The 25,907-nt window shown below is 50.5% G+C and overlaps 10 protein-coding genes across 10 annotated transcripts; 8 read left to right on the plus strand and 2 right to left on the minus strand.

The window, feature by feature from the left end:
• The first annotated feature begins 16 nt into the window (after positions 1–16).
• M438DRAFT_343821 (Metallo-dependent hydrolase) lies at positions 17–1,942 on the plus strand. The gene is made up of 2 exons (XM_029905073.1): positions 17–421; positions 512–1,942. Exons 1-2 carry the CDS (start codon positions 210–212, stop codon positions 1,464–1,466), a joined length of 1,167 nt encoding a protein of 388 aa, XP_029762545.1. The 5' UTR covers positions 17–209; the 3' UTR covers positions 1,467–1,942.
• Positions 1,755–5,004, plus strand: M438DRAFT_333268 (uncharacterized protein; the record flags this gene model as incomplete). Its single annotated transcript, XM_029903588.1, has 4 exons — positions 1,755–2,669; positions 2,746–3,128; positions 3,846–4,293; positions 4,345–5,004. 4 exons carry the CDS (start codon positions 1,755–1,757, stop codon positions 5,002–5,004), a joined length of 2,406 nt encoding a protein of 801 aa, XP_029762546.1.
• A 683-nt stretch (positions 5,005–5,687) lies between these two features.
• Positions 5,688–6,799, plus strand: M438DRAFT_174974 (uncharacterized protein). The gene is made up of 3 exons (XM_029899153.1): positions 5,688–6,022; positions 6,076–6,571; positions 6,628–6,799. The coding sequence occupies exons 1-3, from the start codon at positions 5,844–5,846 to the stop codon at positions 6,661–6,663; spliced, it is 711 nt and encodes a 236-aa protein (XP_029762547.1). The 5' UTR covers positions 5,688–5,843; the 3' UTR covers positions 6,664–6,799.
• A 6,025-nt stretch (positions 6,800–12,824) lies between these two features.
• On the plus strand, positions 12,825–13,507 carry M438DRAFT_314802 (P-loop containing nucleoside triphosphate hydrolase protein; the record flags this gene model as incomplete). The annotated part of the gene is made up of 1 exon (XM_029902626.1): positions 12,825–13,507. Exon 1 carries the CDS (start codon positions 12,887–12,889, stop codon positions 13,505–13,507), a length of 621 nt encoding a protein of 206 aa, XP_029762548.1. The 5' UTR covers positions 12,825–12,886.
• A 419-nt stretch (positions 13,508–13,926) lies between these two features.
• On the plus strand, positions 13,927–14,629 carry M438DRAFT_333271 (uncharacterized protein; the record flags this gene model as incomplete). Its single annotated transcript, XM_029903589.1, has 2 exons — positions 13,927–14,025; positions 14,090–14,629. 2 exons carry the CDS (start codon positions 13,927–13,929, stop codon positions 14,627–14,629), a joined length of 639 nt encoding a protein of 212 aa, XP_029762549.1.
• Positions 14,630–15,295: 666 nt separating this feature from the next.
• M438DRAFT_403989 (uncharacterized protein) lies at positions 15,296–16,667 on the plus strand (the record flags this gene model as incomplete). The annotated part of the gene is made up of 3 exons (XM_029909695.1): positions 15,296–15,415; positions 15,492–16,377; positions 16,429–16,667. The coding sequence occupies 3 exons, from the start codon at positions 15,296–15,298 to the stop codon at positions 16,665–16,667; spliced, it is 1,245 nt and encodes a 414-aa protein (XP_029762550.1).
• Positions 16,668–16,741: 74 nt separating this feature from the next.
• On the minus strand, positions 16,742–18,781 carry M438DRAFT_363561 (uncharacterized protein; the record flags this gene model as incomplete). The annotated part of the gene is made up of 3 exons (XM_029907651.1): positions 16,742–17,274; positions 17,326–18,712; positions 18,762–18,781. The coding sequence occupies 3 exons, from the start codon at positions 18,779–18,781 to the stop codon at positions 17,173–17,175; spliced, it is 1,509 nt and encodes a 502-aa protein (XP_029762551.1). The 3' UTR covers positions 16,742–17,172.
• A 227-nt stretch (positions 18,782–19,008) lies between these two features.
• Positions 19,009–20,941, plus strand: M438DRAFT_343826 (acetyl-CoA synthetase-like protein). Its single transcript, XM_029905074.1, has one exon. It carries the CDS (start codon positions 19,194–19,196, stop codon positions 20,730–20,732), a length of 1,539 nt encoding a protein of 512 aa, XP_029762552.1. The 5' UTR covers positions 19,009–19,193; the 3' UTR covers positions 20,733–20,941.
• A 1,123-nt stretch (positions 20,942–22,064) lies between these two features.
• On the minus strand, positions 22,065–23,333 carry M438DRAFT_372970 (uncharacterized protein; the record flags this gene model as incomplete). Its single annotated transcript, XM_029908390.1, has 2 exons — positions 22,065–23,245; positions 23,312–23,333. 2 exons carry the CDS (start codon positions 23,331–23,333, stop codon positions 22,065–22,067), a joined length of 1,203 nt encoding a protein of 400 aa, XP_029762553.1.
• A 708-nt stretch (positions 23,334–24,041) lies between these two features.
• Positions 24,042–25,265, plus strand: M438DRAFT_363564 (putative mitochondrial 2-oxodicarboxylate carrier protein; the record flags this gene model as incomplete). Its single annotated transcript, XM_029907652.1, has 4 exons — positions 24,042–24,113; positions 24,168–24,178; positions 24,235–24,405; positions 24,456–25,265. 4 exons carry the CDS (start codon positions 24,042–24,044, stop codon positions 25,105–25,107), a joined length of 906 nt encoding a protein of 301 aa, XP_029762554.1. The 3' UTR covers positions 25,108–25,265.
• Between the last annotated feature and the right edge of the window lie 642 nt (positions 25,266–25,907).

The raw sequence follows: 25,907 nt of genomic DNA on the forward strand, positions 1-25,907 counted from the left end.
TGGACTCTGGCTTTCAATCATCTTGTACCTCAGCGTAAGAAAAATGTTGTGCGACTCTTCAGCATGTGAAGAAAGGGTCTTGCGACACAAAGAAGATGCGGCTCTTTCAAGGTTGACTCGCGTACGATGAACGTCATCGCTGGGGAAAGCAACATTTCGAACATGACCACCGCACTTGATTCTTTCTATCATCGGAATAAGACATCAATATGGGAGAACACAAAGATGAAGCCTTCCCGTGGGACTTGGGTGTTTTTGATGCCCATTGTCACCCGACAGACACTGTTGCCAACATCAGCTCTATCCCGGACATGCACGCCAGAATTCTGACAATCATGGCCACACGTGCTCAGGACCAAGAACTAGTAGCTGAGACCGCCGACAAGCTGGGTGTTAAAAGCAAGTCGCAAGAAGATTGGAGGTAGGTACAGATAAGCAAGGTACACTTCAGCCCTTCTCCCGCCCTGATCGTCATTGTCGGCATACCTCCAACTTACTGACTACCCAACAGCAAGGAGCAGAAAGTGATACCCTGTTTCGGCTGGCACCCTTGGTTCTCCCACCAGATGTTCGACGAAGAAACCTACCCAGATACCACCACTCTTACACCCGACCAGAAGGTCGAACACTACCAGTCCGCTCTGACGCCCAAGCCCGAGGATCGCGACTTCCTCTTGCGCCTGCCAGATCCTCGCCCATTCTCCGTCTTCCTGTCAGAAACGCGCAAATATCTCGAGAAGTACCCACTTGCTTTGATCGGCGAAGTAGGCCTGGACAAACAATTCCGCATCCCTGAGGCCTGGCTTCCTGGCCAGAAGACAGAAAGAGATGAAGCCTTGACACCAGGTGGTCGGGAAGGCAGAACCCTCTCACCTTACCGCGTCTCCATGGATCACCAGAAGAAGGTTCTGCTCGCTCAGTTACACCTGGCTGGGGAGCTCGGTCGCGCAACCTCCATCCACGGCGTTCAGGCCCATGGCGTCGTCTTCAACACACTCCAACAAACCTGGAAAGGACATGAGAGAAAAGTCCCCAGCAAACGAGAACGCCGGAAACAGGAAGCCAATGCACAACATCAAGCCACTGAACATAAGGACGAGCAAGTGGGTGAAGAAAGAAAACCAACACCTTATCCCCCACGCATATGTCTCCACTCCTACTCCGGACCAGCAGAAACAGTGAAACAATACTTGGACCCACGCATCCCAGCCAAAATCTTCTTTTCCTTCTCTTCCGTGATTAATTTTTCACATGCCGGGGTGGAGAAGACTGAAGAGGCTGTCAAGGCCGTGCCCGATGATAGGATTCTGATTGAGAGCGACTTACACACTGCAGGCGAGAGAATGGATGGGTATCTGGAGGAGATTGTCAGGAAGCTGTGTGAGATCAAAGGCTGGAGCTTGGAAGAGGGAGTCAAGCAATTGGCGTCGAATTGGAAGAATTTCGTTTTTGGTGATGATGCTTGAGTAGCGCAAAGCAAAGAAGCAATGAATCTACGGCTGATGAATTAGCGAGGCCGCGAATTGAGACATTAATCCCAATTCAGAAGAGACATTTTCAGTGTTATAATGGATCACGAAGATTCTACAACATCTCGCTTCCAAGACATCCAACACCTGAGATGTCTCGTGTAGTTGCTCCAACACGTTAAGAGCAGAAGCGGTTGCTCAAAGTCAAGTCAATCATCTCCAACCTTCACACCCTCCTTCCCTGACCGATCATCAATCACCTAATTACCCTTCTGTCGCGACTCAATGCCAAAGTCAACCGATCTACCGACGAGGCCATCACCAAATCCTCGCCAACATCGTCATCAACCCTATCCATCTGCTCAGCCAAGAAGCGGCCGACAAGCTCATCCACCTTTCTCCAATGTTCATCGAATCTACGACGGGTCAGCGGCTCCATCGCCCTCGACCCAAAATCTACAACTCTACAGCCCACCCCTACCGGATTATTTACCTTACCTATGTGGCTCACCTCAGCAATATCAACCCATCCAGCAACCTTACCCTCCACCCCTACCTATAATCAACACAAACCTGCCACTTCAAGCCCCAGCAACGACAAACTTCCCTCCACCAGCTAACTTCACCTTCCGCTGTCCAAATCCTGCACATCCCCAGTTCACCCTCAGTAGTCGCGAATTGAGTCAGACCATCCCCGAGTTCATCGCGGAGCTTCTCGCCAAAGACAGAGCAAATGGCATCACACCTAGCGCTGGAAGCCAGAGGCATGGTACTCGCCGTACTGGAGGTCCGGTTGAGCAAGAACATCTCCAAAATAAGGGAGACGGTCCGAAGGTAAAAAGGCCCAGAAGATGGAGCAGTCCTGATCCGCATCCTGATCAGGGACATGACCAACGAAAAGGAGGCGTCAAAGCCGGGGGTAAAAAAGATGGAAAAAGACCTAGAAAGTCTGTATCTACTGGTGGTGGGAAGGGTATACCAGGCATTATTGTGTGGAAACCTATCCCACGGAGCCCTCCAGTCAAGCCAAAGAAAGAACCCATTGTCACCAAAGATGGTGGGGGTGACAAAGAACCACGTGGAACGCCAGAACCCGCCGAGATTGAAGGTGATGGCATCAATGAACCCATCGACTCGCCTTTCAAGGACATCAAAGAACGTTCAAATGAGACTTTGGTTCCAGAATCACCTACATCTTCGGTACGATTGCCCCTTTTGACACAACACAACTACTGCCTTCCCGTACTCACTGAAGCTAATGAGCCATCGCAAACAGCAGACCAAAGATGGTTGGCCGCCCAAGCAGATCTATTGGAACCCCTATCCGACTTCGACGACTGCCCGTAATCCGGACATGATTGAGAACAAGAATCCCAAGCCTCCCCGACCTTGGCTTCCTCCGATCAAAGAAGTTGCAGAAATCGTCGCCGATGTAGAACTCACACCAGAACGATGGGGGGAAAGGCTCAAGCCTGTGGCAGAGCTCAACGCCAGAACGCCCCGGCCTCTGCCTTTTCATGAGAAACCTGCTGCAATCCCTACCTGGCATGCAAGATGTCCGGATGGTTACGAGCCTACATCTTTCGCCGGATTCCCTCTGAGAAGGCCATATCCATTGTGGCTACCAGCGGCGCATGATCCGAATCAAGAGTTGAACAGGTATGGACATTGGTGTATCCATGAAGAGGATGATTGGAATTGGTGCGTCATGGGCAAGTGCGCGGGATGTCTGGTGTGTCGGCCTGGTGGTTCATGATAGCATCAAACTCCAGCACATAGGGAGGCTACATTTCTGGCGATTCAGCCTTGGTAGCTTTTCTGCCGTATATGCTTTCGTTTCGTTCTCTCCAATAAACAACGTGGCTTGCGATTCCCATTCGATACAGAGCGATAAATGTATCATGTTAGAACAAATGAAGCTGTGTTGTTAGCCGGTGACACCGTATCTGTCGTAAGTGATCAGCCTCAGTATTCGCTGGAGCTCAAACAACGTCCAGCACATCAATCAGGAACGAGATGCAAGCAAGACGATTTATCAAGGTGGTACCTTGATGAGCTGGCGTTGAGGTTCCACAAGCTACAAGCTAGGTGCTCGATATGATCGACGGCGGCAAAGTGTATAGGAGTGCACTCCGCCCCAAGGTGATGGTAAGGTTGTGAAGGCGGGCAGGGTCTCGCTCGGAAGTCGGGCGGGCTCAACGGTGCGCATCTTCATGTCGATGATGGTTGGTCCTTGCGCGTGCGCGTCTCCACCAGCACGTCGCGTCTGCTGCCAATTGGATCATCATGTTGAATTGATCTTTTTACTTTCCCGTTCTCGACAACCAAAGCATTCTCACGTAAAGTCATGGAGACGCTGACAGCAACAACATCAAGGTCGGACTTGAGTATACCTGTTCCCGGAGTAGGAAAGCATTTCGAAATGCATCCGTCAGGCCCATCTGCCTCGGCCTTAAACCCCGCGACGCGCATGCCGCCGCCGCCATCAGTCAACCAGGTCGATAAGGAACGATCGCATCCTCAAGGACAGCAATCGCAGGCTTCTCAGGACGAAGGCGTTGCCGCTCCAACCGGTATAGCTACTGGCGATACGTCTCAATCCACTTCTCCTGGGGTTCCACAAGATCATGACGAGAATGACGCGTCGCAATCCAGTAGCCGACTACGTACACCGGAAGACCGGTCGCAATCTCAGACAGACTCTATGAGCAGCCCGACGAGACATAAGAGAACTGCCAATGGGTTACTCAAGGTCGTGGATACTCCTGGTGAACAAAGACCGAGGGCCGAGAGCGTGAGCTCATCTGGTAGCAAGGCTGGCGAGGTAAGATTCTCGTGTCCATGTCGAAGTCTGTCCACTGACGCGTCGCCACAGGTGGCAGCTCAACTCAAGACACGACTCGCATATGCCATGGTCAAGGTGCAGCATGGCTGGGAGCATCGCAACATCAACGAGGTCGAGAAACTAGCTGCTGCTTTGCATCCGAGCATGGCTGCATCACCACCAGCATCGAGTGCTCCAATCGACATACGCTCACCACCTTCGAAAAGACGTTCTGGCTCAGGCGTAGTATCTTGGTCATTACCAGATTCGGGAACAGGCTTGCATGCCTCGTCGCAGAGCAGCAACACATTCAGACGTCCATCAGCTTCCTCGCCAGTGCACATACCTTCAACACCAAAGTCGCGGCCAGCACCCGTACGCTCAACAATGCCAACGCAACAAGCCGAGCAAGACGCCATGGACGCTTTGATGTTGATGGGCGGCAGTCCAGGCAATGGAGGAAAGTTTCCCCCATCACAGTCTTCGTCACAGAATGCTTTGCATCCTCAAACACAAAACTGGCATAGTCAAGGCTCGGCAAAATCGCTCAGTCGCCGCCGTTCAGATTCTCCAACTGCGATAGACAGGTCACCCAAGCGACCGGCCATCTTGAGTCGCAATAACAGCAGTACATCCGAGGTCAGTGTTGCCAACAGTGAGGTGCGTGAAGCAAGAGAGAGGGTGTTGGAAGAAGTCGAGGAGGCGGCTTGAAGCAATAATTTCGCGTTCGGTAGAGGTTAATTGGCTTGTTTCGATTATGGGTGTTGAGGGCAAACAAGATACCCTTTCAAGGAGTTGAGGTGTCAGAGCGGCTGTTTGTCCGATATATCAGCATATGCGAGGCGTTTGCTATTTGTAAGATGAATGTACTGCATAGTTTTCTATCAGCAGTGCCAGCATGTTTGCAAGAGTCAGTGAAGTGATGCTAGAGTGGATGTTGAGGCAAGGCAGAGGCAATAGTCAGCATACTAGCTGGGTGAGTAGGAAAATCTCTCTACTTTGGTCGAAGCTCACTCTTACCTTATTCGACAGACTTTCATCAGGCAGAGCCGATGGCGACTTGACACTTCCGCAGAGTTACGGAACGTTCTTTCCCCATCTGGGTCTTTCACAAGGTGAACACACGCCAAGGTGTCGTTCGAGTTTCGTGTCTGCTCTTCATTTTGGAAAGCGCGATATTTGCTTCCATTGCGAACTTTGTTCTCACACTTTTTGTTCTTTATCCAATCGCGCTCCATCTACCAAAACAACCCACTCGCCATCATGGCTGCCTTGAATACCAACGCCGCTACAGCACCTACTACCACTGTGACTCCTGTCGCCGCCTCCGCCGCCGCCGCCGGCCCCGATCATGTCTCAGACAGTGATGCCGACGTCCAGCAGAACAATAAGACCAAAGCTCGTCCCCCAAAGAAGCCCACAAACAGGAAATGCTGTTCCAACGAGCCTGGCGGTCCTTGGCCACGGTGCGTTGATCAACTTGCATACGTCCATAACGTTGCTGACTCTTACCCAGCAACATCCTTCTCCAGGCAGCCACCTGTACAGACATGAAAGACAAGCTCATGACTCTGATTGTCGGTGCCGAGGAAACCCACTTTACCTGGTTCCACGAGATTCTCTCCTTTCACTCACCTTTCTTCGCTGGTGCCATCAAATACAGCTGCTACGATGAGTCAAAGAACAACACTGTCCGTATGCCTGAGGACTCGCCTGATGTTGTTCGAGAGTAAGTGGTTTTGGTAATAGCATGGGTCTTGTGGCTGATAACGTAACCTGCAGGTTCATGCGCTGGGTCACTGACCACAGAGTTGGTGGCTACGGCCTCGGCTCTGACAATCCTTCTATCGATCCCTGGACGTACTGGGATCTGATGGTCGACATCTACATCTTTGGCAACAAGTATGGCATCCCACGCCTGCAGAACGTCGCCATCAACGAAATGATATCACTTTTCACTGACCAATTCGCCTTCCCTCGCGCTGCAACAATCGACAAGGTGTACGAACTGACTCCTTCCGGAGTTTCTCTTCGTAAACTCATCACCGATATCGTTGTGCTTTCTCACGACAATGTCGAGGCACTCATCGACGGACAGTCACGCTTTGGAGAAGGATTCCATCCCGACTTCATCACGGACCTCGTCAAGCGCCTATACAGAGCTGCCATTGATGACAAGGCATTCAAGGAGCAGCGCTTGGAGCGCAGCCAGTGGGGTCAGGTCAGACGCTGCATTTACCACGTCTCCGAAGTCGCCGCTCGCTCAAATGGTCAGATGGTTGGTCAGCATTCATAATTGCTCATCTTTGTACGATAGCGCTGACACGATTCTAGGTAATTGAGCGCACTCGAGTTGGCAACTTGCCTTAAGCTCTTGTTCTCGTGTCCAGACCACAGCATATTTTGTTACTAGTACCGCACAAGAGGAGGACGATTTAGTTTTGACTTCTGCAGCTGCTAAGCTTATTGCTGAGGGAGATCTGGCTGTCACGGGGGAGCGTACTAAGGACAAAAAGTATTCGAAGTAGCGGCTTGAGCTACATTCGTATCCAATTGCAAGACATCTCGACCATGTTGAGGTGCAGTAGGTCAATGACGCCTTCGTGCTTCCAACTCATATGACATGTTCCAACTGAATGTGTTACCACCAATTATGTTGTCGACTTTCGCTCCTCCGGTAGTCGCTAACTAGTTCCCGCCGTTCCCAAGAATGATCATGCCAACTTGAGCCTCGCCCTTTGCAGTCTCAGCACACTCTGCCGATTCTCTGTCCTACTCCACACTTTCATTGCTTATGTTTCCTTGCCTCTGTCCATTACTGCTGGCACAGAACTGTTATGGGTACTCTTTCGAGCCAACCAATGCCACTGCCGACCCTCAGCTGTTTCACCAACAACCCGCTCTCGCTTGTAAAGCTCTTCCCTTCGCTTCCAGCCAATGACCACCATACTCAAAACCAGGAACAGAGTCTATCATGTGCACCCACAAGACCATCGCCACTACTGACGACACGAGATCGCCGCCTGCTTGACCATGGTGGAACCACATGCGGTCTCCGCCCTTGAGTAAGGAACTATGAGTTGGCATACAATCATCTACTGGCTGATGGACACAATGCTATGCGTTGGTCGAAGGATCCAGTTGGAGCACCTCCACGATCACAGAACCAGGAAAAACGGAGACTAGCTTTGTCACATGCCTGAACATCACACCCACTTTTCGCCCCTCACCAAGCACATCATCCTTCCGATTGGCAGGAAAGAGTCTCTAACACTACTCGAGCTAGTGACAACAGCACGACAGAACCATGAAATCACCTACCACAAGGTACAGCAAGACTTGCAATTTCTTCGTCAACCAAGATTCGTTGCCATTTCTTGCAGTACTCGAAGGTGTAGCCTGGTTTCTTGTTGTTGCAGGTTATCCTTTCGCAACCGATATACAAGTAGTCTCTTTCGCTTCCCATTCCTTTCTACTTTCCTATCATCATTATATACCAACTCGATTCCTGAACATCTCTATATGCAAATTCTCTTCCCTCATTGTTCTGGGGTCGCCAGTACCTCAGACTGGATGGATCTACGTTCGGTCTTCATTACGAGCGGTGACCGTTCTGCTGGACACTGCCTTGTGTCTTTGCACTGCTGGAAATCAACACCTTCTGCAGCTGGAAGCCATTCTGATGTCGTCGAGAACGCTCTGACTCCCACTCCGGCAAAAATCTTCTATATACGAGAGTCGTGGTCACCTGGGATGGTCTCCTGACGTAGTCACGACTTCCTCATCCTGGATCTGCTCGAAGGATATCATAGAGTCTTATGGGATGAGCGTATCCATCTCGCTGCGGTCAGAGGTCTTCTGGCTTGAAAGTCGATATATCCGCACATCGACTGCGTCAACTCAGAACCTTTGATTTCTGACTCTCTGGATTGGACAGGCAACAGACCAACTTACCCGAACTCACAACTTCTACAACGAACAAACCTGGATGCCTTCGCTCGACAGCGGAGAAGAAGAACAGCGATCACATCTGTCCTGCTCGCTCGCCACACTTCTATCTTCCACGTTATATAAGCGGTATGGAGCAGCCTCCGCAACTCCAACATCCACTGTCTGAGATTTTGCTCGAAAAGCATACCCGGTATGGCTTTCGTCAATCTTGGCTGAGAGTGGTCAGACAGCGGCAAGACGCCTTCATTGCTCTCTGGCAGCAAAGTTTCAGTTTACAGCGCTTGCATGTCTGTGAATCGTTGACACAATCTTGTCCAACCTGGGAACGGTCCTGCTCGCTCCCCCTTCGATGACGTCTATATCATCTACTTCCACGAAGACAATAACCATGATGGCCGTACACGCCTTCCAAAACACACAAGGATTCTGCTATCATTATATACCGGATACAGATGCGAAGGATCAAAGCTATCAGTGCGGAGCCTACCTACAATCTTCAAGTTCTTGTACGGAGAGCTTGAGCAAGGTCTCTTCCACCGCCTCCGTCTGTGAGATAGCGACAAGACGCCTTCATTCTTCTCTCGGGCTGCAGGCCTTGCATATATACAAGGGATGTGGTGTCAACTATGGTATCCCCTGAGCCATATTTCCGGACGACTGCGTCTGCAGCTTCCGCTCCGGCTGGATTCATGCCTGTCCATCTCATCTCGCGATTCTGAACAGACTCGAGGCAGTCGGGTCCGTCCATTGGAGTTACAAACGAGAACTCCAAGCTCACGATACACAACTACGATCTTTTGTACTTGTTGGCTACCATCAGAGGCGGAATACGCCTGTGGGGGATATAATTCGGCTTCCTGTGTTCAATCCATTATCTGTGTAACGACAGAAATGCATTGTTGGAAGCGCAGAAAATGTGCAAATACCCAGAGCACGGCGAATATCAACCTCATTCTGGAGCGACCTCGTCGTCCTCAAGCTTGACACTTGGAGCCTTCTCGTCAATGACTACTACACACCAAATACGGCCACCTACGCTGTATATAATCCAGAGCCTCAGTCATTTGGCCTCGATATCTATATCGGGATTTTGTTCTCGGCATCTTCAAAGCCATTCGTCATAGTCGAGCTCTCGCTCCTATACATTGGCTTACAGACATCTTGGAACAATCGTCCATGCGCATTAATCTTGAGCTCATATTAGACCTGAGCACACCTACCACAAAATGTGGGACCGATATAATGGAGTCGCTACGAGGCAAGACCTAGCTCCGAGCTAGAGCGCGCCTACCTCGATATTCTGTAGTGAATGGCCACTCCTCCATCCTTCGATATATATCAGCTTCGACGTCATTTGTTCATTCTTTCGCAAAGGAGAAAGAAGCACGAAAAAACTTGGCCCTGGCTTTCGGGAACGACACCATCACCGCGGCGGTGCTCTATCAGATGAAGATGATTCTTTCAAGGTCAATAAATTGCACAGTCCAACGCAAAGGGCTGAACGCAGTCCAACACCCGCAACTATGGCGGGAGAAACGCTGAAGTCGACGAAGGACAGACTTCGAGAGATGGCCAGCGAGCCAGAGTCTACCAACAACTGCTGAACCAGTGCTTGATCTACCCAAGATACTAGTGGCCGAACGATACGCTGCTATATACCGACAGAGCTGGGAACAACAGCATGGTCTCTCCTCCGATTTCTGCAACGTTATGTCGTGCCACCTCCAGAAGCCCGTCAGCTATATCCTGTCGCAGAAGAAGACAGCATATGGCATGGAGTATACGTGGATATATGGAAACCAGGTACTGTGGTACGATCTACCACAATGATGCTGGAACTGGCGATGGTGATGGAGGATAGGAGCAAAAAGAAGAAGAAGAAGAAGCAAAAGAAAAAGCAGAGAGTACCCTACAAGAGAAGAAAGACCAAATACGACGAGGTCTGTATATACCAGACTCACCAGTTTGGCTGGTCCTGACCGCTTGAGAACATTTCGATGGTGGCCAGACCATCCACTAGCGAAATGTAGCGGAAAGCGCGTATGTGGAGCGATCACAGCCTACCCATTGACTGCCGACTGCCCCTATGTCAACATGATCATAAAGCGCTCGGCGCAGTCATGATCAAGTATTTCCTCAGAGAGAGCGTGGCAAGGCATTGCCAATCTCTCACCCCTCAAAGCTCCTATATGCTTGCCGAAGCTGAATTTGACGAGCCCTATATACTCTGCACTCTCGACAACTGCATGGGCGTCCTGGGGTTTCTCTCCCCAGCTCAAGTGCGAAAACGAATGGTTCATGTCGCATGGCAGAAACTCAAGACTCAGACTGACTAAAGCTTCTTGCTCGCCAATCGAGGTGGATGGGCTTCCACCATGAGTTCATGAAACGACAAACATATATATCGAATCGATTGGGCCCTCCATACATCTAGTGGACAAGAGTAAGCGACGCTCTCCTCCACCGTACGGCGTAGCTTCATTTGCTCTTTTGGCAAAAAAGGCTTTCTGCCACGTATCTTCTTCTTCTGCTGCTTCACGGTTTCGAACATGAGACCGCAGAGATTCGAGGGAAGTGTCCAGCCGCGAGCAATGCGCAAGTCATGATTGAGAAGCGAACATCGCTACAAAGAAGACTCAACTCTTTGCATGTCTATACAGCCCCCAGAGGTTTGTGTTTGCGCCACGGCCGACTCAAACTTCTAGCCCCGGGGCAAAGACGTGTACATAGAAGTCCTTGTCTCTCCGCTCGCGCGCAGTTACGCGACTTGCCATTGAGCCTCTGGTTGTATCGGATCTTCTACGCAGATACAGAAACGACGGGGCGCGTGACTTACGCAGCCTCCAGCTTCCGAGCTTTCTATCCACAGTCTGGCCGTCGGAAATGCAAATCCACAAGAGGTGCCCAAGGTGTACTGCGCGATATATACAGCCTGGGCCGGCATGTGTCGCTTCTACGCTCGTATTTGGCGTCTGGAGCAGACCAAGACAGTCCTCTCCAGCCAATCTGTGTTTCTTCGCCAGCCGGTAAAGAGACACCCGCCGGGCTGATTGATTCTGGATTGCTTGCTAGTTCCTTTCGCAACTGCAACAGCCCATGTCACGAACACATCAACGAATATCCATCTTTTGAAGCGATTGAGTCCACACCATGACTGCCGTTATTTGGTTGATATCATCAGTCCAACGAGTACTATTCTTGGGCTGCCACATAATTTCGAGGTCGGTCATGGTTGAGGGTAGTCGAGAGAGATGGCGAGGACGTATATCGGCAAGCTGTTATAGGGTCCCAACTGTACGTAAAGTACAACACCCCTATCATCGAGGGCTAGGCTACAGTAATGCTAACCTTCTTCGAGATGCACTTAGGATGTCAGAAGAGCTGTAAGATCGAAGAATTGGATGTTGAGGAATCAAAAAAGTAGCCAGCGTTCCAGAACATGAGAAGATCTTTCTATCCTCTAAAGCATTAAAGTCCGTGACGAAAGCGAAGAAAGTCTTGTAGAAGCCATCGTTTGAGAGTCTTGTCCATCTCGGACGGTGCTGTGGCGAAGCTGGTGGATTGCACAAAATTGCACCTACATCTAGGATCCATGGCGCATGCGAATGGAGATGGAGCACTAGGGAACCTGGTGTCAAGTCTAACTCCAGTTGGATTCTAAATGGAACTCTATAAGTATTCCATCTACGGTTCATGATTGCTATGGCTCTTGCTGGCCACACGACGATAACGCACCATATAAAATAGCATAAATGTGTTTACGCTGAACGTTTCGCCCAGATTTTCGAGTCATCGAGTCGTTCTGTTCATGCACGAATGTTTCTGGCAAGAGCAAAGGAGGAGGTGAGGTGAAGTTCGACGTCGCATTGACGTCACGGGATCTTTGAACCTTCCCGATTTTTCTGTACTTGCCTATTTGTGCCATGCACCGACTTTTTGTTTGCTCCCAGACTTACGAGTACAAGCTAAACAACCGCCCATGCTTCGGTCACGATGAGTATCTTTGACATGATTTTGTATGTTGCGTAGCAAACGCGGACAGGTCTCTCCAGCAGTACTCCTCTACTATACCCAATCTTCCTCGACTCAAAACCCATGTCTATCATTTCTTCAGCTCCATAAGGTCCGACCACAAATTGCTATTTTCTGGCTTGTCATACACTTTGGCACTATGTCCCTAATCATCAAATCTGACGTCGGCCATGCGACATAAGAAAGATGGGTCCCTTGCAGATCCCCAGCAGAGCCTCCCCTAATTGTGTATAACAAATGCGGAGACACTCCACATTGACCAGAATTAATTAGCATTAGTGCTTTCTCAGTCGCTCGCGTGTTCGGAGACTAACGTTGTCATGACCTTCGAATCCTTTGCTTTTGGCACTAAATCCCGTCAAGAGCATGGCACGTTAACAAAGCCTTCGAGCGGAGGAGAGTGTTAAAAAGCAGGTTTCCTCTCTGTGTCTTGACTTACCATTTAACACCAACAGTTAACCACTCCAATACCACATCCGACACAATGCAGATGGAGCAAGTATGCACAAAGCTCGCCCAGCGTGTAGCAGACAACTACGCCAATCTTTCGAAACAGAAGACTGGCCGCGACTCTCCTGTCGAAGAACGACCTTAACACAAACATCGCTACATGATTGCTATTGCTAGTGGCCCGGGCAGCGGCAAATCCACCATCGGCGGAGACATTAGCGAACGCATTGGCAAAGACCACAAACTTAGCTGCAGTGTTGTATCAGTCGAAGGCTTCATGCTTCCAAAGGCCGACCTGGACAAGACGGACGATCCGGAAAAGGCACATGCTAGACGTAGTGCTAAGTGGACGTTTAACGGCAAGGCGATGGTAGACTTCATCAGGAGGTGCAGGCATCAAACTAAGATGGAGAAACAAATTCGAGCTCCTGATTTCGATGAGGAGGCTATGGATCCTCACCCGCATGGCGAAATCGTGGACGTGGAGACACAAGTTCTCATCTTCGAGGGAATCTACCTGCTGTCCGATACTGAGCCCTGGAAAGAGATCCAAGAACTCGTGGACGACAAGTGGTTCGTTCATGTTGAGCCTGGATTGAGCAGGAAGAGGGTTGCTAAGAGGAGGCAGAACAAGGGTATTGAGAAAGACCTGGACAAGTGTTACCAGCAATACGACGAGTCGGACGGCAAGAACAATGCTTTTATCACCGAACACTTGGGCAAGGTGGATTTGATCATTGAGAACAACGATGAGAAAGGTCTTCATGAACCGGAGAAGTAACATAGGAGTAAGGTGTAGGTACCACAAAGAAGAAGGGAAGCCTCCGTCTGCCACAAGGAACTTCGAAAACTGCGATTGAAAAGCACGACTTCTATCGTGATCGAGTGATGGTCTACTGTGCTCTAGTCGAAACGCTCTCCTCGAAGTCCTCTCTTCGAACCGCTCGTCTCGGACTGCTCTCTTCGGACCTGTACCCAACTATCAAAAACTTCTCGCAATCCTACAAGCACGTTCAAAGGCTTGCATGAGGGACGGAGTGCTACCTAGAGCCAATCATCCGACCAACTTCTGCCAACCTGCAATTCTAGACTTTACTTTACTCGCTGAAATTCAGACCTTACAACTGCATCATCTCGTCAACGTCCTCAGCAGCTCATAGCGTCTCGAAAGCGACGAGATCTCTAAGCATGTGGTCTAAGATGACAAATGCGCTCAAGCGCAAGAAGAACGATACCCGATCAGCTATTAAAGCTCTACAAAAACAGAATGCTGCATTGGAAGCAAAGGCGCAAGTCAATGTAAGTTTGATGTCAAGCGCTGCTTGTCATATCAATAAGGCAAATTCTGATAGATACCTGATAGGACAAACTTGCCACACACCTGCTCGATCAGGTGATCATGAAGAACGACGAGATCGAAACCCTTCGCAACCAGGGCATGAAGAGCAATCAGGAGATCGGCCGCCTCATCCACCTCACTCTCCTCAAGGACAACGCCATCGAAGACCTCCTCGACAGGCTCCAACACGCCCAAGAACAGTACGACGCCGCAGTGAAGCATGGCACGACTCTCACGACTCTCGAAAAAGCAAACTTCGAGCAGCAACTCCGTGAGCTCCAGGAGAAGCTCTACTCCCAAGAGATGCGTCACCACGAAGAACGCAAGGTGCACCTGGCCGAGAGTCAGGCAATCAAGAAGCAGAACAACGCGCTCCGCACCGCAAACGCCCAGAACGAGGCTAGAGTCGAAACTCTGCAGCAGAACAATCGCAGCATGAGGATCGATGCCATAAGGGCGTATGTGAGGGCAGTCAGCAACCACAACTTTCTTACACAATTGACGACCAGGCTGCAGGCCGAGCTTGCTGAGGCTTGTGACCGTCTCGCATCAAGGGGTCAGTAGATAGAATAGATGGAAACGATTGCTCGCTCCGCGGGCGGACCAGGGGCAGCTTTAGGCCCGTCAAAATGCACAGTTTTTTGTACCATCAGTGTTTTGTCCAGTGAGAGCGTGAATAAGAGTGACTCTCAGTGGTCAACTACGTGAAACCCAATTCAACTCTGCATTTTGATGGATATCTTCATAGGGTAGCGGTACCGTTGAGATCTCTCATGTCCATCGAAAGGGGTAATCTGTACAGTCGCTCTCAGTGGTCAACCGCGTCTAATCCAATACAACTATGCATTTTGACGGGTGTTTTGAAGGGGCTCCAGTGCTGCTGGGATATCTGTGATATAGTGTGAAACAATTGGGGGATAATGACTCTCAGTGGCCAACTACTTCTAATCCAACTCAATTGTGCATTTTGATGGGTGCTTCCAAAGGGCTCCAGTGCTTTCGAGATATGCGTTGTGAAACGCCTAGGTGTTACCGGCAGAACACGCGACAAAGTTGCTTTATGTCTCGAACGTCATTGTCATCATTTGCTTGCTGTATGTTCCAAGTTCCGAGACACTCCCGCATTCGATAGAAAGTGAAAGCATATCCCAGCACTATACAACACAAGATAGATCATCTCAAAATCTACACCTTCGACACTTCCTCCATAACACAGCATATCAACACATCATGGATCTAACGGGCCTTGATTACGATGACGAGGCTGCTAATTTCGTCCACGAACACCCACTCGTGCCTGATCCATCCCGAGGACGACCTCTTACACCAGAAGAGGCCAATGAAGCAAAGGTAAGTCCTAAACGATTACAACCCTCCCAAACTTGTACTTCTCAACATAATCGACTGCCTGGACTGACATGTACAGCGCCTCAAACTGTCTCAAGACAACAGGGGAGGCACAATCGATGAGCAAGAGTCCAACTCTGGCCACGCAATCATTCACCCTGGCCAAAACATCAACCATATCCTGCCCAAGCATCCAGTCATCCCTAACAATCCCCTTCTACCCGCCACTCCCCTTTCGTCCATAGTCCAGTCCACCGACGTTCCTCATCTTCAAGCAACAATCGCCTCCCAAATCGCAGCAGATACGGTCCGCAACGATCAACTCCAAGCTCAGAACTCTGAAATCGAATCACTTTCCGCACAGCTCGACATCCTACACACCTTGAACGTAAGCCAAAGCCAAGAGATCAAAAGACTCCAAGAAGACATCCACGTCCTCGAACTAGAGGAAACCACCTACGTCACCGAACTACACAAAAGACTGGATGAGCGTGACAAACTATCCGCAAAACGATCCACCGATCTCGCAAACACAAAACGCGAACTCGCCGATCTCGAAGAAAACCACCAACTCCTCCTCGAAGAAAAAACCACCTGGAGTGCAAAAGTTTACACACTGCAAACCCGTCTCGAACGCATAAAAACCACAAACCGACACCTCCGCAAGCTAAAAAACGTCAAACTGATCGAAGACCTCCACGGCACAAAAATGCAAATGTACGGATTACTAAAAGACAGAGAAGTGTTTTACAAAGAGCAGATTCAGAGATTGGAGGATGAATGTGATGATTGGCAGGAAAAGGCCATAAGGTTGAGGAATCAGAGAAATTTGGCAGAGTGGAAGATTGATGAGGGGTGGAGTCGTGAACAGCCGCCAGAGTATGAGGAGGATTATTGGAGTGATGAGGAGGGGGATGAGGGGTGGAAGGAGAAGTCGAAGGAGTTGATGAGGAAGTGGATAAGAAGTGTGCAGGGATGAGACTGACTTGGTGGGGTGGAAAGCTGTTGTCAGACAGTAAGGTCTTCCTATCTGGGCACTGCTACTACCGGGAGGATCATCTCGGGTTTCAAAGCAGTGGGCAGGTGGATGAACATCAAGGAGAAGGAACCAGTAAGAGGATGGAAAGAGAGAGCGAGGGACGCACTAAGGGAAGTCATGGCGGACGTGACTGCCAAAACCATCATCCCAGGTTCCGCCGCGTCGCAAAGCAGTAATTCTTTCCCATCAAAACAACTCTCCACTGGAAGTCCGTGAACAAATCATTCAGCATCAGCTTCTCCCCTTTCGCTCCTTTCCAACTCATCACCATGAACCAAAGCACAAACTAAATCAACCACACCCATCCACAGGCATTCACCAATTGACCCCATGATGTTCCACAAACATCCCCCTACCTACCCCTATCATACCCACGAGTAAATCCAGCAGCTTGCACACCTAACGCAACAACAGGTAACCACGAGATTTCCCCGACCTGCCTTATCTCTACCTACATACTCTAAAATGGCAGCAGCGTGAGGTGATGGCATGTCGTGTCTCAACGTCCGAGTCATGCTGGGTTGCCTGGATTTTTTTATATGATGAATTCCAGATAGTTCTTGAGTATGAAGATGATCCTGAGGAAAGAAGGTTTTGTGGACTGAGGAGTTGATCATGAAGAATGATTGCTAGACGCGATCTCACTATTCACGACCCTAGAGAGCTTGGCCATGAAGTCAGTGTTATACCAGAACTATCTACTAGTCAACATTGCTCGAGCCTATTCATAGATACCTTCTTCAAACTTGTCAGCATTGAAAAAAGTGCTTTGAACGATACGCCCGTTGCCTAGGAAGTCTGTGCCGTCGCTTGCTTTGATAGCCTGTGATACAGGTCAGTATAGAATAATTTGTGCAGCTATTGTCAAACTTACATTGAAAGCACTCAGGGCGCTTGTAAACTTGACAAACACCCTTCCAGTAGCGCGATCGATGAAGACGCGCTCTGATCGACCGTAGTCTTCCAGCTTCTCACCAATTCTTTGCATCAGATTGTCCTCCTCGATGGCCTGATCGATGTCCATGTCCCTAAGCATGCCTTCAAATTTGGCAACCAGACTGAAGGCTTTGCTCTCGTCTATGCGAACATCAGTCTTTGTCTTTTTACCACCGACAATGCGGCCCATTGCAGCAGGCTGTGCCCAGCCACCACCTTCCGCATCTCCCTTGCGCTTTCGTTTCGTGGCTTCGTGACGGAGAATTGTCGTAATACCAGTCGCTTCTCTTCCAAGACCTTCTCCCTTTTTCCAGCCCATCTTCTCCATGTATCTCTGAGCAAAGCCTTTCTGGCCAGGGGCAGATGTCCGTACTTCAGGTTCCTGTGACACCTCCATGTTTATGGATTCAGGGGCAGTGTCGATATCGTCCTCAGTTTGTGCTGGTTTCTCATAGCGCACAGGCTCCCGTGAGATAGTTCCCGACGGTTGTGATGGAGCTGGCGGCGTCGGAACGGGCGAAGGCGCGGGCTGGTATGTCTGAACAGGCGGTGGAGGAGGCACAAATTGGGGAGGAGGGGGCGGATAGTACTGTAGACCAGGGAGAGCAGGGACATCAGAGAACTGTGGAGGTGGAGGCGGGGGAGGATATTGGTTGAAGTCAGCAGGTGGGTATTGATCGAAGGTAGGAGGTGGGTAGTGGTTGAAAGCGGCAGGAGGAGGGTATGCGACTGGAGCAACAGCAGGCGGTGGTGGTGCAGATAGCGGTTGAGGAGCAGCAGAGGATTTGACAGATTCTGAGAGTTCTTGTGGAGGTGGCATGTTCTTGTACGAGACGTCTGTTGCGAGTGTGGGCTCATGTCTAGCTGGCGGAGGCGTGCCAGATCGTTTGAAGGAATGCAGCGTCTGCTTCCATTGATAGCGAGCGTTGAACTTTGAATCCGAGTGTTTCCAGGCATCTAGACGTAACTTTGTGCGGGTCTTGGTAAAGGCGTCCTGGACATTGTACGGGGCAGACCAATCAATGTCGTCGATGTGAAGTGAAGCCTTTTTTGATTTCTTGCTCTTGCGTTCCTCTTTCAGACGAGCCTTTTGCTCTTCCTGGAACTTGTGGTATTCATTGACAACATCAAAGTCATCCTGCTGAGAGTCTTGCCATTTCTGGACAATGGGCCCAGTTGCGACAGGGGGAGCAGGCTGCGGTGGAGGTTTTGTTGCGAGGGTGGGATTCGAGTTTGGCCTGGGCTTTTGCTTCTGTACAGGCTGAGGACGCTTGATTGCAGGTTGGAAACGGAGAGAGGCTGCGTCGAATTGAGCATCAGCGGGACTTTTGATTATTGAGCTGCGAAGGTACCATCGGGTGTTTTCTTTTCTACTTGGACCGGAGCTTCATCATCTTTCTTGAACGAGTATTTTACGGGGGCGCCGGAGATTGTGGCTGCTGGAGGGGCTGCAGCTGGATCCAGCAGGTTTGCATAAAGTGACGGCGGCATGTCGACTTGTAGTTACGCGACGATGAATAGACAGCGACTCGACGACGACGATGGCCCAAGTCAACGCCAAGCCAGGGATTGTTCTCAAACTGCGGGAGCGGGGAAAGGTCGGATCTACAACTATGACAGCATCCGTTAAGTCCACCCACCCGATCACCCGCAGTAACAGCCATCTCCGACTATTATCAAGCGGCACTTGTACGCGTACTTGCTTATCGCTGCTTTCTTTTTTTCCTCCTTCTGTCTACTGTCGTAATTCTCTTGCTACTTGATACTCCCATCTAATAGACACATTCAATTGAACCATCTGCCAAAATGACGACCCTCACGAACGCCTTCTCACATTCGTCTCATGACACGGCCATCATCGTGCCTGGAAGCCCGGCTTTGACCGTCTCGTACGAGCAACTCACAGCCGACATCCTCTCCTTCCAATTGAAACTCGCCAAATTGGGAATCACTCCTGCCTCGGCCGTCTCAATCGCTCTTCCCAACACATACCCTTTCATCGTCGCTTTCCTGGCAACAGCATGGCAGCGTGGAATTGCCGCCCCTCTCAACCCTGCATACAAGCAGTCCGAGTTCGAGTTCTACATTGACGACTTGAAGTCTGCTCTTGTTCTTGTTCCTCAGGGTTTGGCAGACGGTCCTGCTGTCAAGGCCGCGCAGAAGTACAACGCTGCTGTTGCAGAATGCTACTGGAACGGCAAAGAGGTGGTTCTGGACATCAAGGATGAGGGAAAGCTGAAGGGCAAGGGCAAAAAGTCCATTGAGTACGCTCAGCCTGATGATGTTGCTCTCGTCCTGCACACTAGCGGCACCACTGGTCGTCCTAAGGCTGTCCCTCTTTCCCACAAGAACTTGACACGCACCATGTCAAACATCAAGGCAACTTACGAGTTGACCTCTGCTGATCGTACCATGCTGGTCATGCCTTTGTTCCACGTTCACGGTCTCCTTGCTGGCTTCTTGGCTCCCTTGTTGTCCGGTGGTTCTGTTGTCGTTCCGGCCAAGTTCTCGGCCTCCGACTTCTGGCGTGACTTCACCACTCACAAGGCAAACTGGTACACTGCGGTACCCACCATCCACCAGATCTTGCTCAAGAGCCCTACTCCGTCTCCTCTACCAAACATTCGCTTCATTCGCTCTTGCTCTTCTCCTTTGTCTCCTAAGGTCTTCCACGAGCTCGAGAAGACCTTCAAGGCTCCTGTTCTTGAGGCCTACGCCATGACCGAGGCCGCGCATCAAATGACTTCCAATCCTCTGCCTCACAAGGGCAAGCGCCAACCTGGCTCTGTTGGTGTAGGCCAAGGTGTTGAGGTCAAGATCCTCGATCAAGCCGGCAAGGAAGTCTCTCAAGGTAGTGAAGCTGAGATTTGCATTCGTGGTGAGAACGTGACCACCGGCTACCTCAACAACTCCGAAGCAAACAAGACTTCATTCACCGCAGAGGGCTTTTTCCGCACCGGTGACCAGGGCAAGCAGGACAAGGATGGATATGTGATCATCACTGGCAGAATCAAGGAATTGATCAACAAGGGTGGTGAAAAGATCAGTCCTATCGAGCTCGACAATGTCATGGCACAACATCCCGCTGTATCTGAAGCCGTCAGTTTCGCCATCGCAGATGACATGTACGGTCAAGACGTCGGTGTCGCCATCGTTCTCAAGGACAACCAAAAGCTTCAACCCGCAGACCTGAAGTCATGGATGGCCGAGCGTGTCGCCAAGTTCAAGCTCCCGAAGAAGATTTTCTTCACCGACATCATGCCCAAGACTGCTACTGGCAAGATCCAGAGACGTATGGTTGCCGAGGCCATGCTCAAGCAAGAGGGTCCTAAGGCCAAGCTTTAAAGAGACTGTTTCGTATACAGGCATATATTGGAAAAGTGGAGGATCAGATCTTTTGTACATATCATACATATCACGAACTTTGTCATTTGCTACAAAACTCTACGCTGCAGGATCATGCTGAGTCTCGTAATGGAAGTCTTCTCATGTTGCAGTGACTCGAGACCTCAACGACACTAAACTATTTACCCGCTCTGTCCTTATACCCAAAGCAGTCTCACATTTCGAAGACCAATCGGTACAGCAGACAGAAATCAAGGTTTAACGCACGCGAGATGCCACAATGAACTGATCGACAACAGGTCATTGTCCTGCATTGCATTGCAGTTACATGATTAAAGAAATGGAGCTCAGAAGACACAGTGATGATATCGATTTCACATCGCCTGAATGATCTACTCAGGTTTGAGCACCATCGATCTCATGTTCATGCCACATACTTGGGAGCAGAAGGACTGCGTAGGTGGTCGTTGATTGAGTTGTTTGTTGTAAGGTTTCACGACCAGTGTGTCACCCTCATTATCCCATCATAACCATTCCAAAGCACTTCCTCTATCATCCATTCCCATCCACCCTCCTCATCTCCTCCAACGTCTCCCTCGCAACCTCCCTAATCTCTTCTCCAACCCCCTCGTCTTTTGCCATCTCTTCGACCCTCTTTTTCCAAAACTGCCACCGCTGTACACTCGCTCCTCCCTCTCCTTGCCATAGATTTCTTTTACCCTTATGCGTTACCTTTTTCATCGAATTCTTCGCCCGAAAGTAAAAAGAAAATGTCGCGTACCCTTCTAACACATCTGCCATATCGAATCCCCAGCTTGACGTATCCAGATGGTCAAGATAGATATTTCGATATCAACAACAGCGGTAGAATCTTTCAAACTATCGCAGAAGCGTGCAACAAGGGATGGTAGTATATGGATTTGAGAAAGAAGCCACAGATCAAAAGGAGGTACAGACGTTTGAAGGACCAGGAGATCGACAACAGACACCGCGACCATGGCGGTCACTCTATATGGAAAACATCACTCCCTGGGCTAGATTCATCCACGCATCTAGTTGTTGAAACGCACGATGTTTTCTTCGCATCAGGGTTGTGTCCAGTGAGAGCCGAACCGGAGGGATACATTGCTGTAAACGACCCCTGGAAAACGAATAATAATTGTTTCTCGATTTGACCAATCTGAGACTGCGAGTATTGCAGACGGGGTATATAACAAAGGTAGAAAAGAGGAAAATCGCAGACCGCATCCCGAGAACGCCCTAAACCACAGTAAAGCACAAGTACGCAAACCCCTAGTAGACCCATTCGATGATGAGTAAGAAAGCCCGCCGCTAAGCATGAGTCTTGTGATCGGTAGCTTCATGCTCCTCCTTATCGCGAACGTCGGAACTGAAAGTTAGAGCACCAGAAGGCCGTCTCAGCAAAGGAGAACCGCCGACCATTGGGCTAGGTGCACCGCTAGGAATACTATCATTGCGGCCATGTCCCAGAGCTCCACTGCGGATACTACCCTCGTAGCCCCTCAGACTACCAACATCACCACCAAGACTTCTGCCATCGAAGTTGAGCGACTTGGCATCGAAGTTGATGGATCTGCCGTCAGCGCCATACTCACGATCACGGTGGCCGTCCTTGTCGCGTTCACGGTCTCGAACTTGTCGGTGGCTTGCTGCGTAGTAGCTGTTGCGATCAGAGGCAATGGCGGGAGCAGAGACATCGCGGGAGGAGTAGATGCTGGCGCGCTCGGCACTGACGAGGCCACCGACTGACGGGCGAGCAGATGTGTGTTCGATGTTGCCACTTAGCACGCTCAAAGGTAGGGACTCTCTGCTGTCTCCCCACATGCTCTTGGGAGCGATGGCGCGAACCGAGGCATCTGTATCCATAGAACGACGACGACGCTTGGACGAGGAAGCCAGGGTCAAGATGGAGGCATTGTCGTTGTGAGCGTTGTGATTGTTGTTCGTGTTCGTGTTGGAAGCGAGATGAGCAGGAATGGCTGATGGAGGCTGCTGTGAGAAGTGCGTGAGAGGCAGATTGGGGGTGAGGTGAGCGGTGGTCGACTGAATGGTTGTAAGAGTAGTTGTGAGCGACTGCTGGGATTGACTAGGCGAGGAGAAGGTGCTGTTCGGGCCTGCACCGTCAACTGAGCTCAGGGCGCCGCCTCGACCGTTGGTTGACGACTTGAAATAGCCTCCATCCGAATTGATCGTCTCTGGGTTGGTTGCGACGGTGTTCGCTTGCGAGCGGTTGCTGTTTACGGGAGGGGCCGAGAGCGACGAGTTCCGGCTAGCAGTCGAATTGGGAGTGTGGTGAACGTTCAGGCTGGCATTATCCGAAGCAGAGTTGGAATGAGAGCTTGTTGATTCGTGGCGGCACTGCTGGACACGGCCGGACTGCGGGTATGGGTTGTTCTTGAGCTGCGAGGCCTTCTTTGCCTTCTTGCTGCTTGGATGCAGGTTGGTCAGACGCTTGACCCAGGCAGCAAAGGGCCTCTTGTGAGCGGAGCGCTCTGTCGGCATAACGTGTCAGCGCTGCGTGGGCGAGAAGGACGGGCGCGCGAGTGCGTAGAAAGTACCTGCTACGTCTGCAGCTGCCATGTTCAGTCGGCGGGCAGCGTGTCTGAAGCAGTTATGGGACTTGCCAATGGCCAGAGCAGCCTGAAAGGCTACAGGCTACCGCTTCTAATTTGTCCCGGCCAAGGGGGTCCGTGACGAGCCGTACGGACTCTTCCCCGCACCAGGAATGTGCAGGGTCCACGCAATGACGGAGTCTGACTCCTGCCGAGCTCCGTACCTTCTCGAGTTGCTATCAGAAGACACAATAATGATATCCAGGACTCAGCGAGGGTCTACTGAGAGCCTGACTTTCTTTTCGCTCTCACTGACCTTGACTCCTTTCTCAAATGTTTTATGTATTGTCACAGCTACTCGAGTATTGATCGCAGCCTCCATCGAGTTGCTGACCACGAATCGCCGACACCGCTCAGGCTGGGGTAATGCCACATATGTCCGGTGCATTCACGGTTGTCTCACAAGAGGCATCTGAATGCAAGGTGGATCTGATAGTGTTATAGAGCTAACTTGTACACTCCTGGTGTACTATCTCCAATGCTATCACGAATATCACCATGTTTGAGCAAGCAGGTCTTCAACCGCGGGCTGAGGTTCCTCCAACAGCGACGTCGGCCCGGACCCGCAGATAATCAGCCGTCGCGACTTCCATCATCCGTCGCGCTCGACAGTCTCTCGTTGATTGAATTGTAGACTTGCAACCACATTCTTTCCACATCAGTCCAGTCGCCCATCATGTCTCAAGAGCCTAAGCCCCTCCCCTTCGTGTACCAGTTCATCGCTGGTGCCGTTGCTGGTGTGTCCGAGGTACATCACCTCAACCATTGAATCCTCACCCGTTCGTGACTGACGTATATCCAGATTCTTGTCATGTACACGCGACCATCTGCCTGATTTACACCCACCTTTATGTCTAACACGTTTTCAGGTACCCATTGGATGTCGTCAAGACAAGAATCCAGCTCCAAAGCTCAACCGCTACCGGTGAGGAGGCCTACAACAGCATGGTCGACTGCTTCCGCAAGATCGTCCGCAATGAAGGCTTCTCAAGGCTGTACAGAGGTATTGAGGCTCCTATCCTCATGGAAGCTCCCAAGAGGTTGGTCGTCACTACTATCACATGCGCAAACACTTCCTAACCTCACACAGAGCTACCAAGTTCGCTGCCAACGACGAGTGGGGCAAGTTCTACCGTAACCTCTTCGGCGTCACCAAGATGACCCAGGGTCTCTCCGTCCTGACTGGCGCCACCGCTGGTGCTACCGAGTCTTTCGTCGTCGTTCCCTTCGAGTTGGTCAAGATCCGTCTGCAAGACAAGGCACAATCACACAAGTACAACGGTCTGGTCGACTGTGTACGCAAGGTCGTCCAACAAGAGGGTGTTCTTACTCTATACCAAGGTCTTGAGAGCACAATGTGGAGACACATTCTGTGGAACGCTGGTTACTTTGGCTGTATCTTCCAAGTCCGCGAGCTCCTTCCCAAGGCCGAGAACAAGAAGTCTCAAGTCTTGAATGATCTGGCTTCTGGTGCTGTTGGTGGAACTGTCGGTACAATCTTGAACACTCCCATGGATGTTGTCAAGAGCAGAATCCAAAACTCCCCCAGAGTGCCTGGAGGTGTGCCCAAGTACAACTGGGCCTGGCCTGCCCTCGGCACGGTGTACAAGGAGGAAGGTTTCAGCGCTCTGTACAAGGGTTTCTTGCCCAAGGTCTTGAGACTGGGTCCTGGTGGTGGTATCCTGCTCGTCGTCTTCACCGGCGTTATGGACTTCTTCAGAAAGATGAAGGCAGAGGTTTAGGTGAAGCTTGTGAATATCGAGCAGCGTGGTGTTTCTTCTTGGAAAATGTCTTCGACCGTCTTCAGGATATACAGTACCCCTTGTATGAAAACCAACAACGAACAAACTACTCACGACTCATGCAACTCTCGAAAGTGAAGGAAGATTGGCAATCGAGCTCCCAGACTCCCGAAAGGTTGAGCCCGGCGCCCCGATCGGATGTATGGCGTATGCCTTTCCGATATTACCATTGACAATTCCAGCTCCGAGCCTCGAATGAAGGCCAAGCCATTTGACGAATGTGTCCTGACTCCTGAGTCGCATTTGCTTGTTGCGGGTGATAGGCTCGAAAGGCTGAAGGTAATTCTCCATCTTGTACGAGTACCCAGCCATAGCCCTAACATTCATGACTCCTGCTTGGTGCATATCTTGGAGATGTTCGGACGCGAAAGAGCAAGGAAACATGCGAAGGAGTGACGATGTTTTTTTACCCTGAGGTCCGCAGGTTCGTCTGTCATGGATCTTTTTGCTTCTGGACGGTCAAGGTTCACCGTGTAGCCCGTCGACCCCTTTTTGTTCGACTTTGGTACACCTGTTCCAACAAGGTTCCAGCCTCGCGCAATCCGAATCTCATCGATCTCGCGTGTTTCGTGAATCCAGATTTTTTGCTTTCACGAACATCGATCAAGGGCTAAACAGACGACAAAGCTCACTAATCATGAATCAAGATGCCTCTCACAGCCAAACCATCACAACTCGAATCTCCACTGTCATTCTGGGGATTGGCTTTTCGAGAGAAGTTCGTACCTTTTTTTGACATG

Source organism: Aureobasidium pullulans (assembly GCF_000721785.1).
Source record: "Aureobasidium pullulans EXF-150 unplaced genomic scaffold scaffold_5, whole genome shotgun sequence".
Lineage (NCBI taxonomy): Eukaryota > Fungi > Ascomycota > Dothideomycetes > Dothideales > Saccotheciaceae > Aureobasidium > Aureobasidium pullulans.